General features: G+C 33.1%; 1 protein-coding gene across 5 annotated transcripts in view; it reads left to right on the top strand.

Moving 5' to 3' along the window:
- Positions 1–321: 321 nt before the first annotated feature.
- The window catches only part of LOC132695590 (agrin-like), a 264,140-nt gene continuing 250,163 nt past the window's right edge, over positions 322–14,298 (top strand). For all 5 annotated transcript variants that reach the window (XM_060659933.1, XM_060659937.1, XM_060659934.1 and 2 more), the window contains exon 1: positions 322–863. In XM_060659933.1, the coding sequence (XP_060515916.1) occupies positions 380–863 (484 nt within the window). In that variant the 5' untranslated portion in view covers positions 322–379. The remainder of the gene's footprint in view (positions 864–14,298) is intronic.

A 14,298-nucleotide genomic window follows, 5' to 3' on the forward strand; every position in this document is an offset into this window, starting at 1 on the left:
AAATGCGTATAAACGACAAATGGATAAAAAAAATAAATTCGAATCGATCGAAATTGTTTAAATCACATTCTAAATGGCGTAAACCGTCTCGGCAAGACCAGGAAAATGATCCGACGTCGAACGATCCGGCACTTTCATTTCAATATTTAATTATGAATATACCCAGTTTTAATTGCATCTCTCAAATCAGATGTGTGGGCAGTGGACAAAGTAGCCAATGAGAAACGAGTGCTAAGGATATTCAAAGATGCAGTACCGCAGGAGGAGCCGTACTTGCTGAACACTAACACCGAACAGTCAAACGTAGTTACTCCACGCGGTTGTTTCTTCGTCAACGTTTGAGTTGGATGCATCTTCCCACGTGCTTTTCGTCCTGAAGATGAATCGTTTTAGCGCGTTACTGACAATCGTTTTTTTTACGATCCAATGCGTCGCGAAAAATCACTATTCCTCTCGTTATTTTTTGGCGAATCATATTTATTTGCCTCGGTGCAAGTTCGACGAACATTTGTTCAGAAACGACGAGAAATTTAATAAAGAAATACAGAAGTCCGAGATCGTATTCACCGGTAAAGTTACTGCGAACGAAGTTCAGTACAAAAACAATGCTATAATTTTTAGTGTTGTTGTGCGGAGGTATTTTAAAAACACATTGAATTTTTCGAAAAATCGTGAAGTGCGCTTAATGAAAACATTAAATGACGGCGAAGGTGTAAAGTGTCGGCAGCCAATAAGACCGAAATTTACGGCCATTTTTATAGGCAGGAAAATTAAAAATTCGAGAGATGCCGATATTTTGTTGAGTGTTAGTCCGGTGCCAGTGACGTTGACTAATTTGGACAGGGTTAGTGGAGCAACGAAAGGTGAGTCAAACTTTCTCAACTTTGTTGCCGCAATTTTAACCCATTTTGATTTGTTATCTTTCGAAAAACCCACTCGAATAATGAATCGGAATCAGCGATAACTTATTCTAACATATTGCTAAAGATTAGGTCGGTGCGGGATAGGATTTTTTGAAACTAATTTTCGATGGATAACTGGCAAAGGAATTATGGTGTACAGGTACAAGAAATTCCGCTAAGACTTCTAAGGAATTCTAGGTATAAAGCGAATGAACAGTGTACCCTTTTTCCTCGGCTGTTTATCTCAAGATAATTTCTTTAAAACATTTATGAATATTTTAATGTACTTAATTATTGACGAATGCATTTTCAATGCAAGTAATCGAGCTTTTATGTCTAATTTGTTTTATTAAATACCCGTAAGTATAAACAGGTAAAAGAGAACGCGGTAATGAACAAACAAATAACTGTAGGATAGAAATAAAAATACACAAAAAAAATAAGCTGATTAATAAAATTAAAAAAATTAGAGATGAATAATAAAAAATTCACTAAGTAAAAATAATAAAGAAAAAAAAATCCCATCGTCCACATACACTTATTGATCATGTTGACATGGTGCCTCTATATTTGATCCTAAATCTCCTAACAAATTGTTTTATTTTAGACATTTTTTGCACATACACAGGTTCATAAGACATCTCAAAATGTATGTTATCCCTTCTACTAATAAATAATGCACTAATGTGAAGCAAACTATTGGAAAATTATAATTAGGAAACACAAAACTATTTGTTTAGCTACTTGTATAATATTTACAAATGTCAAATATCTGAAGACATTGTAGACGGCGTATATCGTAATTGAGGGTAGGGGTACGATGCTATTTTTAGAAAATAATTTCTGACGGACAACTCACAGAGGAGTTATGGTGTACAATATGAAGGAATTTCAGAGGAATTCCGAAGAATGACAAAGGAATTCCAAGATATTCCCAGGAATTGTAAGTGTACAGCGGATTACGCAGAACGCTCTTCCCTCTACGGTTAACCCCTTAATAATGTTTTTCTAAATAATTAAAAATACATTTATTTATACATAAATTATTAAAATTCTTTTTTTTTTAATTTTAACTGATTTTCAAGCATTGATGTTGTTTAGTCTGGATAAGCTGCACTGTTATCGACCTAAAATTAAATTAGATTTAATTTGGTTGCACATGCAGACAACTTCCTATGGAATGTTGACGTAGTGTTCTATATTTGTTCCTAAAGCCACCAACGCATTTAATTTTTATTGTAGAGAATTATAATTTATATTAAATTGTATGTAAACTATATTTGTGAAACAGAAAACTGTTTAGCTACGAGTTTTCTGTTTATGAACATCAAATATCTGATGAAATATTTTTTTAAAAGACCTATATCGTAATCTAAACTAAACTAAAATATTTATTTACCTAGGGATTTTTGAAATTGTTAAAATTCAATCAAATTTGAGACTATTTTATCAGTACAAGCGGAATAAGTTATTTTCAAGTACAGATGTTGTTTGGTCTGCACTATTATTAACCTGAAACCAAATTTTCACCTTGGGTTGGGGAACGTTCTGTTTAGTTCTAGAAGAACTAAGCGGGATGAACTTCCAATCATTGATTATGTTGAATCAAACAATATTTTTATTTTTTATTACATTTTTTTGCACAAACAAAAGATGTATGATAAATGTTAGTGTCTGAGTTATTTCCCAAACAGATTAATAATATATATAAATAATGCCTCGATGTGACGCAACTGCTCGAAAACTATAATTAGAAAACGTTAAATTTATCGATGCAACAGAAAGCTGTTTGCCTGGCTACCCTATTCCATTCACGGACAACAAATATCTGAAGAAATCATTAACTTTGACAATGTGATTACTTTAAGTTTGCAGGAAATGTTTGCCGCGTTGGTAATACGTGTTATTGTTATATTATTGCTTTTTACAGTTTACATCGCCACCTAAAAGTCTCAAAACCAATATGGAATTAACAAATCGTGATTTTCACTTGTTGCTGCTTATTTCTTCACGTTTTCTAGAATAAGAACATATGTATGTACAATTTTAGAATGTGAACAATTGGTGATAAACGTATAAACCAAATTTGTTTGTTCTTATTTTAAAATAAATATCGACCTAACTGGAATTTTGTTGTTTTAACTAAGGGGAATATAACGGAACGCATATATATGTATATATATTTACACATATGATAAAGCGTGTTTCAGAGCCGGGCTGTTCACACAATAATATTCGAAAAAGTTTTTAATACATATTAATACAACACACAAAATCTAAAACACCGCTGGATAAATGTTTATATTAAATATGTATTCAAATGAGCCGGCGGCTTTTATCATTTCCTTATAATTAATACGAACGCTTTTTGCAACCCCGCATTGACGTATTGTACAAGTTCCAAGTAACCCGCGTATTAATTTATTGTTTGCGAAATACTAAACGATCTTAATTGGACATGATTATCGCTTTTCGTCCACAATTAATTGAACTACATGGGGTGAAACTTGCTTGCGTGTTCTAGTCAAATACTTCATTATTTGGTAACAACGGAGGCCTGAAGATTTTACTGGTCTGTAATTAGATTAAAGAAAGCTACAAGATGGAAAAAAATCGGAGAAATTTCGTTTGAAGGAATTTGATTGAAAAACGTAATCGTAAAACATCGTACGACTTGGATTGTGTTACTTTTGCGTGAGAAGATCGAACCGATTAAAACGAGACACTCTTATTTGTATCCGCAGTATTTGTTATTGCCGTGCATACTGAGATTTTGTGAAATTTACTATAAACGCAGCTTGATACGATATTTATATCAACGTATTCTGTGGCACCCCCTATCGGGAGAATATACCTGTCGTCTATAAAACGTGTGTCGCTTTCATTTACTCGCGCAGTTTTTCTTTATGACGATTCGTTTATGCGTTATTGTCACATTCTAATTTTGCTTTATTTGCGATCGTAGGTATAAAGAATTCATAAACAAGTTTATCCGAAACCACCATTTGCAATCGGGGTTGCCTATTCGAAATTCGGCTGGCAATGATGGACACATTTCAGACCGCACATATAATTCACGGAAATAAGAGAAGGTAATATATGGCCCAAAATTTGTGACGAAACAGTCAGTTATGTAGCGCCGAGGTAAATTTATTAGCCAATAGGAAGCTTGTGTGTTTGGGGACCCGTCTGTATCAAAGCGATATCTGCTTTCGAAATTTAATTGAACTCCAGACAATAATCGAACAGTAATTTTAATTTCAAAGTGATATTGTTATCGATCCACACGCTCTTGCCACTTTTCTTGGACTGATTAGTGTTAATATGAAATAAATAACGTCATCTTTGTCGAATCTAAAACCACCTGCATCTTACGGCTTAAAATTGAAAAAAAGAACGGTTGAAAAATGAATCGCTAATTAGAAGTTTGACGCGCTCCTTGTAAATCATTGTTGTCGGCGCCTATGATATTTAGCAACATATTTTACAAAAGAATCTGGTCCAGTGTAAGACGGAAAAACAGGTAGAGTAAATTAATTTACAGCACGACGTACAACCGTTTAAAATTTAACATGTTTCCATGGCCTATTAAGTGCTTACATGTCATCTAAAATTACGTTGAGCTTGTAAGTCGGTTATACCGTGGTCAGAGCAGGAAAGAAATATTAATTATTGGTGATGGGCGAAAATAACTAGCGCTTTGTATATATCGGTATATTAATTTTGCGCTAAAGAAAATTGAAGTGTCACAAAATGTGTATAAAACAACATTTTTGTCTTCTGGCTATGCTCGAAAAGGAAAAAGGGTCATGGACTCGCTATAACTGCCGAGAGTCTGAGACACCGCCAAAGTTTACCCTCAGGATGTAAAAATGCAAATTTTACAACTATACATGCACAGGCTCGATCTTATTTTTACTCCAATCTTTTACCGACGCAGAATATTCTATTCGAAATTCTTATTTTATTTGACGTCTAATCTTTTACTGCTTCGTGGGGATTATTAAAAATTCCTGAAATGTAAAAATAAAATACACGCAGGACTGTGAGGGAATTATTACGGTCCTCTTTGGTCTTTTATTCGCGTTTATCGATTTACCTTTTCATTTGTATCATGATAAATATTATGTCAATTAATAATTATAACCGATACTAAACAGATATAAAAGACAAATTTGTTTGATACGTTTTATTTATAAACCATGAGTTTGTTTTAATTTAAGATAAATGATTTGTTTCAACATGTTTTCACTTAATAAACATAGACTAAACCGACAGAAAAAAGTTTGATTGATGCATTTTATTTACAAACAACGAGTTTCGATTAATTTAAAATAAATGATCTGTATCAGTTGTTGAACAATTTACTTCTGAATTTTGCTTGTCGAAAAATAATAATATTTTGCGATCTTGTCTTGTTTGGCAAATTAGGAGCGACCTGGTCTATGGAATATACCGAGGCTTTCCATATTCTCGCTGCTAATTTTAGAGATCATTAGAATGCTTTATAGTCCACCTTATGTTCTTAACTAAATTCTGTGCGATTAAACAATATAAATATTCATATGTAATTAAGGTTGCCCGTTATACAACTCGTGATTTCTTTTAAACGAAAAATTTTCAGCTTAAAACTAATAGGATTTTAATACGGCATGCAAAATGTATGCAGGGTTCGGGATTTCTGCTTACTCCATCCTTACCTGACACAAACCCCAAACGAACCAACTGCATGTACATATATTAATTTAAATATTTTAAAAATGACGTGCATATAATTCTGGATGTTTTATATTACGTATTAAAACATGGCGTCCGTTTCGACGACGCAATTTATTGCTTTTGTTTAATCGTTTTTCAATAATAACAAGGTTTGTACTTCTGCCTGTAAGGCAGATGTAATTACAAGTCAGATGAATGTATACGAGAGCTGTTGTTTGGAGACAAGTTCGAATTTTACCCTGTCATCTTTTATTAAAACGTCGGCTTTTGTAATTACCCCTTTATTTTGCAAGATATACGGGGTAGGTACGTTTTGATTACCTCAAAGAACTAATTCTAAAATTTTAGATGTTCCGCGCCGTGCTTTTGAATTTTAACACACACCAATGAGTTACGTAATTTCACAAATTCTTCAACTTCCAAAAAAAAGTAATATTCGATATTACTGCGTTTTACCAATATTCGGAATGAGCGGAAATATGTGCGCCAATAATTGGGTTCAAAATTCTACCCCCCCCCCCATTTTGACATTGATTGATCGGTGAAATTGGTAAAAAAGTTTCAGATTTAAGCTTCATCTGGCTCGATATTCATTTTTTTTTTAAACGATCAGTGTCTATATTTTACAACACTATGGCAGATAAATATTTCGACTGGCCTGCGATGGTGTACACTGCATTTGCTTTCCAAATGACGTTTCACTTATCCTTAATGACTCCTATGCAATATGGTGGGTAGTAATAAATTATTTGCTTCGCTATTGTAGCGTGAGTCTTAAAAAATTAGTAATTTTTAACTTTATATTGTATTAACCGTACTGTCAACATTTACTTCCAAGGATTTATTTCCATAGATCAACAAGAAATTTTCCAGTAAATTTGTTTCCTTAATCGTTCGATTTACCGTTTTTCGCGTGAAGCATTTGAGGGCTGATACTCCAAATTCAGTTTCAAATGCTTTTAAATTAAAATACCTTTAAGCTCTGGTGTTAAATTTAATCATGCATGTTAAAGCGAATGCGAAAACGGAGCTCCATGTATTAGACAGTTTACATGTCCCCCAATGTTTAAACTAAATAACTTCTGCTGATACTACGGCATCAAACTGAAATATTAATAATTATAATCCTTTAAATATTATCAAGTAATTTGTGTAGGATCCTTGGAAAAGTTGCTATAAATATATCAAAATGAAACTGAAATGAAAATAATTGCTTTTCGGGTGACAGTTTGAGGTTGTTTTTGGTTAGTTTGAGTGTAATAATATCGCACAGAAAATGGAAACCAGGTAAACGTAAATATAATTAAATACAACTGTAGTAGTTTAACGAAAAAAAAAACAATTACCACCCTGAGAGCATGGGAAAAATGTCTCTTGTTTGACTAACATAAACCAGCAGCTTAACGCATCAACAAGTTCACAACGTCTAAGAATACCGCCGGCTACCGCCATTTTGCGCATACCGCTAATGAAATGGCAAACAAATTTGAAAGATTGACACACCGCCAGGCATTTTCTTTTACTTGACTTTGTTTGTTATAATTTTTCTCACGCTCTAACGTACTAACATTCAGAGTCGCCCGAATAAATTGTCTTAATCTGGTTAGTTTGGGTTTTGAGAAAAAGTTGCAACTCCCACCGATGTCAAACTGTTTCCGTTTGCACACTGTGACATAACTCATGCTTGCGGATAATTTAGAACGACCCACAGGATATTAACCGCTTGCTTACAATAAGCAGGCGAACCTACTCCTGCGATTTCTAGTACATACAACGATTGTTGAAGCACGTCTACACCACTGGGATCCAAGTAAAAGTCGAAACCGCAAATAAATGTTGCTCAGAGGTGGACCCTTATCAACAAGGCTAGTCAACATTAGTGCTCCTACTAGCGGAAAATATCCAAAATCGTCGTATATTCATCATAAGGTAGTAAAGACCTTACCTAATTTCTCTATATCGTAAATTAACAATACCAAAATGGATGAAGAGAGATTTTTAATTTTTTCGAAACTTGATAGTGGTAAACCAATTTATTTGGCACTAGCGGAGCGAGTGTTTAATAAACGAGTGACTTGAAAAATTTACCGTGCGGTAAAATCTCCGAAATTATCCGATTGCTCCCAAACTGGTGCGGTAATATCTCGAAAATGTCCGAAGGGGTTCGGATCCGTGGGACAAAAAACTCACGCGGTAATAATTGGGTATTGTGCAGAAGGAAGTAGAAAAATATATTTAATTGCTCAAAAAAAGAAATAATAATAATAAAAAAATGAACGGACAGACAGAAAAACAAAAATGCCAGAATTGCTCAGCAAACAACGTTCTAAAAGATGCTTTAATTTTTTTTTCAAAGAAACTTCCACAGGCTACTGTAATACTTTTTATAAAACTTCTATATTCCTCCTGAAAGTTTCAGTCAAGCTCGGAAGAAGCCAACAGGATTATTGGCGAAACGTCAGCAATTTCGACTCGGCAAAAACCGACGCAGGAGGAATCCAGAAGTTTTGTAAAAAGTAGATAATGTAGTATTTAAACTTCCTAACTCTAAATGGTGTTTATTTATTATTATTACAATGTACTTAATATCTTCTGTAATACGTGCTCACCCAATTGTTCAATTCAAGAGCGTAACTGATGGAATTATCCTTTGCTATTTCAATAAGAAAAGAATTCTGGGTCCTTCGAATTCGCCCAGCGTTAATTCGCGTACAGGACCCGTACACACTGTCACAAAAATTAGCCTATGAATATACCAACATTTCACACAATATTGATTTGAATTTTCTGCTCAGAATACCTCTGCTATCTCTGACAATTGAGATGTAGATTCATATAGCCTCTCTGTAAAGTTTTTAAAATTTTCATTATAGCACTGTCCTTATGTTCCTCAGAAAATTGCTCTCGTTGATTTTTCCAACCAAATACCATCACACTAGACGTATTATAGCTGTAATTAATCACTGCAACTGCTTTTGGGTAATATGAGGAGAACAGCAGAGGAGGCAAAATCAGGTCGTAACTTTCAAAAAACTTGTAGTTCTTCAATCATAAGTAACTGCCTGTGACGTCTCCACATACACTTTGATCTAGGCCAACAAATATATATTTTTTCGACCAATGATTGATTTTAATTTTTTTCGGTCTAAGATATATAACCAGTACAACCGTATTTCAACGATTATAAGCGAAATGTCAAAAATATATAAAACTGCATGAAGGTGGTAATGCGAGGCAACGATGTAGCAAAATTCTTATTAACTCCTCAAACCTCAATTAAAATTACCCAAGCAATTGTTGGTGCAGAATATTTGTTAGTAAAAAACTAACAAAAGATGACCAATAAGTTATAGAAAACTAATAGAATTATAAAAGTTTCGGCCTCTTAGTAATATTTCTGTAGCTAATCCGAGCCTGCATATTATATCCGCAAATTCTGACAAGTGTTGGTGTTCTGCGTCTGTGTAGGATTTCTTCGGACATGCTATACATTAATATAAATCTTAAAGTTTATGTTCACAATACCAATCATTCTTGACAAATGAAAACGTCGACCGTCTTCAACAATAACGTTACAGCTGCGGTCAAAGTCGTTTATATCGTTGGACAAACTACAGATGTTCGAATATCGCTTTTTAAAATTATAGCACATCACTACTAAGCATTTTTTCAATTGTTTTCATCGCGACGTCGTTCTTACTCAAAAATTTAAAATCACTGCGTTTCTCCTCAATTTCCAAGGCATACTTCTCTCTGGGTACGGACGCGTGACCTGTCAAACCGCTGTTCTGGAAAGTGTTACGTCAAGCGTCACAATTTTTTGGGATAATCTGTGTTTATTAACAATATGACCCCGATTTTACACAAGAAATAAAGCTTCCATGCCGCATAAGTGGGTATGTACTTTGTTTCTGTTTATTTAAGTTGTTAAGGGCAGTACTGCTCTGCTAATTTAGCTGAATATAGCGAACGTTATGCTACAAATTTTCGATAAAAATAATAAAAACCCGTCAGGTATTCAACATTCTGTCGCGTTATCAATAAATTACTAGCATTAAAAGGCAACAAATGGCGCCTGTATAAAGTTTCACAATCCCACGCGATTTTTGCATGTCGACTTGTTTATTAATTCCGTGAATTTCTCTTCTACTCTTTGTTAAATTAAAACGCACGTATTAAAATTTATTCCGTCAATTATATCAATTTAACAGTATACAACACCTAATTAAGTCGATAACATCTATGTTCCGTAACGTTAATGATTTATATATATCATACTCTGTTGCCCGATTTTCCGAGCTGCCTGCCATTTTTTGCTTGTTTCATTATATTATAGTTCAGCATCGTTAATATTTTAGTGAAATAATTGTTGCGAAATGATCGGTGTTCATGCATTTCCTAGATAACATACGTGGGCGACGTTGGATGCTAATATTATCGTGGACTTTTTTTAAAATGATTAATTCTGTTTCTTTTTGGTTAATTTGTGAGTTCGCGATTCTCCTGACGTGAAAGTGAAAATGAAATTTGTTGCGAAATATGATAGTTTATTAATTTCTCCGAATGCAACGTTAAAAATAGCTTTTACCATTGACACGTTATAAATAGGAAGCGAGTCAAGCCAGATTAACGATCTTTTGATTTCCTCGATCCAGATGTAAAATAAAAATTTTCATCACACTAATTTATAGTGCCGACACGGCTGTAAGCGTAATATTTCATTTTTTTGTGTTTCGTCTGTTTTGACAAACTCGTATTTAATTATAGACTGCGTTTTTTTCCATTTAGATAAAATGTATAGTCTAGAGCGGCGTATCTTAATGAATTTATTATTATTATTAGACTTACAAAAGTTTTGAGTAAACTTTTAATTAAATCAATTAAAGTAAATAAATTGTAATTGAATTAAATAACGATTGAAATATGGTAAAACTAATTTTAACATTGTTCAAGTGCTTCAGAACAGAATTTTGAAACTATTGTTTAATTATGTGAGCCTGACGAGCACGGACAGATTTTATCAATATTCAGAGACCGTATATACCTTACTATATCAGAATTTGAACCATTTAAATTAGTTTACAAAATATTAAATAAAACACAAAAATCTAATTTAACTATGTTCATGGTTACATCTAACATCTCTAAATAATATTCATTCAAGAACAAATATAGGACTGCCAGCTAATTAAACAATATTTTCTTCTTAAAGAATTTGTATAAAATAAAATTTATAATAATAAATTAATTAAATTAAATTCAATTAATTAAATTAAATAGCTTTTAATAATGGTTATCTGCTCAAAATCATGGACAAAATTCTAAAGAAAAGACAGATTTTTTTACGATGATTTTGATCCTAATAACATAGCGTTAGAAAAGTGGTAACTAATATTGAATATTGTATTTTTCTAAGGTATACATTTAGCAATGTTGAATATTTCTTAAAATCAGGAAAAATTTTAAATTTTCTATTTAATCAATAAATCAATAGGTAAAGAATACGAGAACACTGATTATTTTTTTATTCCTAAGCAATACATTATCACGTCATTATAAGATCAAACTAACAATAGACGCAGCTCGTCGCTGATATAGCAACATAAAGAAATTGTAACTCAAATTTTATACGAAAATAGAAATACGACAAAGACAAATTACTTTCCGGGTTTCCTATTTAGAAATACATTTATCAGATTCATAAAAAATTCTGTCTAGAAACGGTCCGTACACTGTAACTAAGTGAAAATTTCTTTTAATTGATTTAAGCGAATCCAGTATTGACCCAATCCTTTCAGCTGTAGCGTTTACTATTCCATCGCCTACATATTTCGCGTGTTAGCAGCGGTACGTATTACTATTTAAAAAGTTTTTGTCACTTGTTTACAAATGCTAGTTTCATATCGTGACCGAACAATACAGGTATAGATTAAAGTTTATGTGGGCAATATTCCAAAGCCAAACCGATATTAAATAAATAAAGTAATACCAGTACCAGTGTTATGTAGAACAGGCAACGAAGAATTAGCCAGTAGGTGTAACTTGTAAGTCATGTATTGAAATTAATCTCGATACTGACGCACCTAGAATATTATTAAGAATAAATTAGTATACGGTTCAGAGTGTTTACTTCTTCGACATTCGAGACGTCTTAATAGTATAATAATACGTGGAAGTGTTCGAATTTATTACGAACCTTGGTCAATAGGTTTCATTGAATTTCCACAGACTAAAATTCGCCAACGCTTTTCCGACTAAGTAAATCACCACAACAACTATCAGATGATGAAGTAACCTCATTATTTCGCCTAGTAATTATTGGTGTTTTAGAGAGATTAAACGCACTAAATCGTGTTAATGCCTTCCAAGTGGGGCCAATTTTTCAGATACGTCTTTATACGCCTCCGGCTGCGTTGATTTGATAAACTACAAAATTATACCCCTTTGTTCTTTGAGCCCTGCATCAAGGTAAAATTATAATAATAATACAGATAAACTTGTCTCTATGTTCCTACTGCGTTCAGCTCGGTTTAGATCGTATCTGCGACCGCTTTACACTACTCATTTTTATCTTTTACATGGTCTGGCAACTTTACGTCGTAACTACTTGAATGAGCGATGTGTAGCGTTATTATTGTCTCTAAACTTATGTTAATAAGTGGATCATGCAGTATCGGTCGTTATTTTACAAAAATTTGCATTACGAAATATGCTGAAATCCAATATGTAATGTAATGCCATTTGGGCTTAGGGCTGTATTACTTTGTGTTATTCACGGTGCTCTCTTACTTTTCCTATTCTGTGAATGTCCATACATAATTTTGTTTTAGGTACTAGGTATATTGAATTGTATATCGGTTTCCAGTAAAAGTTCTGCCATAACATAGTGAAAAGTTTAAAAAATAAATACGTTGTTTGAAAAACTATAATACACATCATAGATTTGTAATTATTTCTTAAAATAAACTGAGGCCTGTTCTGAACGTATGACTTGCAATACTAATGCCATTAAAAATGGCAAAAGCAAAAAACAAACAAGACCGGAAAATCGAAGTAATTTAAAATAATATGCGAACAACTGATCATACAGTCGACATGCAGAGGCAAATTCTACCTGAGCTGAGGTGTTAGATGCAGATAAAAAAACGACAGAATGTATCACGATTTTGCGTGTCATCCTCTTGCAGGTGGATAGCGTAGACATTATCACACTCTGCCGATGCCTTTAAATAAATATCCCATTATGTGTCTTTAAATTTTTAAAAAGCGTTTCAAGAAGAACGATTTTTTTAATGGCGCGACAAATATTTGCTCTTTCGCGTTTGTTGCAACGATACTCGGGCGATTTTGGGTTGTAAGGTTGTTTTAAAATAAAACAACCTGTAAACAAGGTCGACGAAGTTGTTAGTTAAAGTTTGTCGTTAGTTATTTTCGATGCACTTTATATAACAGTCGCGCTTCGAGTAGACGTTAATTTACTGCTTCTGTTAGTTCCGAGTTGGACTAAAAATAATCTTTAAAAGAGTTTAAAATACAATCACGACAATTAAGAGATGTGGGAGTGTTTTAATTATCACAGTCCTTTAGAATCGAACACCTGCTAAACAACCCACGTGATGTTTGCTTTGGGTGGTTAATCATTAAAATTTACTTTAAAACCAACCAACCAACCGATCGTATCGCGCAAACTCCTTAAATTAAAATTAATGTCTACGCTTTCGCAACATTTTTCTCCAGCGATATGGCAATTTGTTTTTGAAATTTAGCTAACTCAAACAGTAATAAATAGAATTGAAACTGAAACGAGCAAATAAAAATAATTTATAATAAATTAACTACTGGGGGTGATTTTTCATGGGTTTTCCCGACGGCGTGCGTTGTAAAAGTTCACTTTAGAAAACAAACAAAGGTGAAACTACGAAATGAATGGGTTCCATTTGATTAGTTTTGTGAGAACAACGTGCTTTAAATTCCAACGCTCCGGTCGTTTTAAAATGTAGCGCCTTTGGCGCATTTTAATTTATTATCTGCAGGTATAACTCTGAGGACGCTTTTTCCCGATCATGATCACTGATGAAGTTACAGTTTGGCCATTAAACGTTCCTATTAAATAAGAATTATATCTTCCCAGGAGCCGACAAAATCTATTCAGTCTGGAAAGCGTAGTGTAACCAAAATGTACATAATTAAACTATTAATTGATAATAGTAATAATAGTCTTTATTGAGCATTGAGATACATCATATTCATAATACACAGTATACAATACTAAAATCTCAAGTCAGCTACTCAACGTAACCCAACACAATTAATTTATATATTATACACGTTTTTGACAACACAATTTGAAACAAGAGAACCCGTAGTAAGGAAAAATAAAATATTAACAAAAGAAAAAGAAAGTAAGTAACCATAGAAATAATTATGTTATTGTTTTAAAGGTGAAAAACCCAATCAGCACACTATTTATCTATAATGTTCTTCGAAATATGACAATGCAGACATAATATATGACTCACACAGTTTTTTCCTAACTTTAAAGTTCAATACACGCTTATTGGCATATAAAGTCTTAAGTAAAAGGTAAGTTCTTTAACTTAAACTTGAAATGTGCTCACTAAATCTTAATGGTACGTCCACCGTTACTCCTAAATTTTTGAGCTTGGTAGCAAACGAC

This window comes from Cylas formicarius, unplaced genomic scaffold (assembly GCF_029955315.1).
Source record: "Cylas formicarius isolate icCylForm1 unplaced genomic scaffold, icCylForm1.1 PGA_scaffold_12__32_contigs__length_19106922, whole genome shotgun sequence".
NCBI lineage: Eukaryota > Metazoa > Arthropoda > Insecta > Coleoptera > Brentidae > Cylas > Cylas formicarius.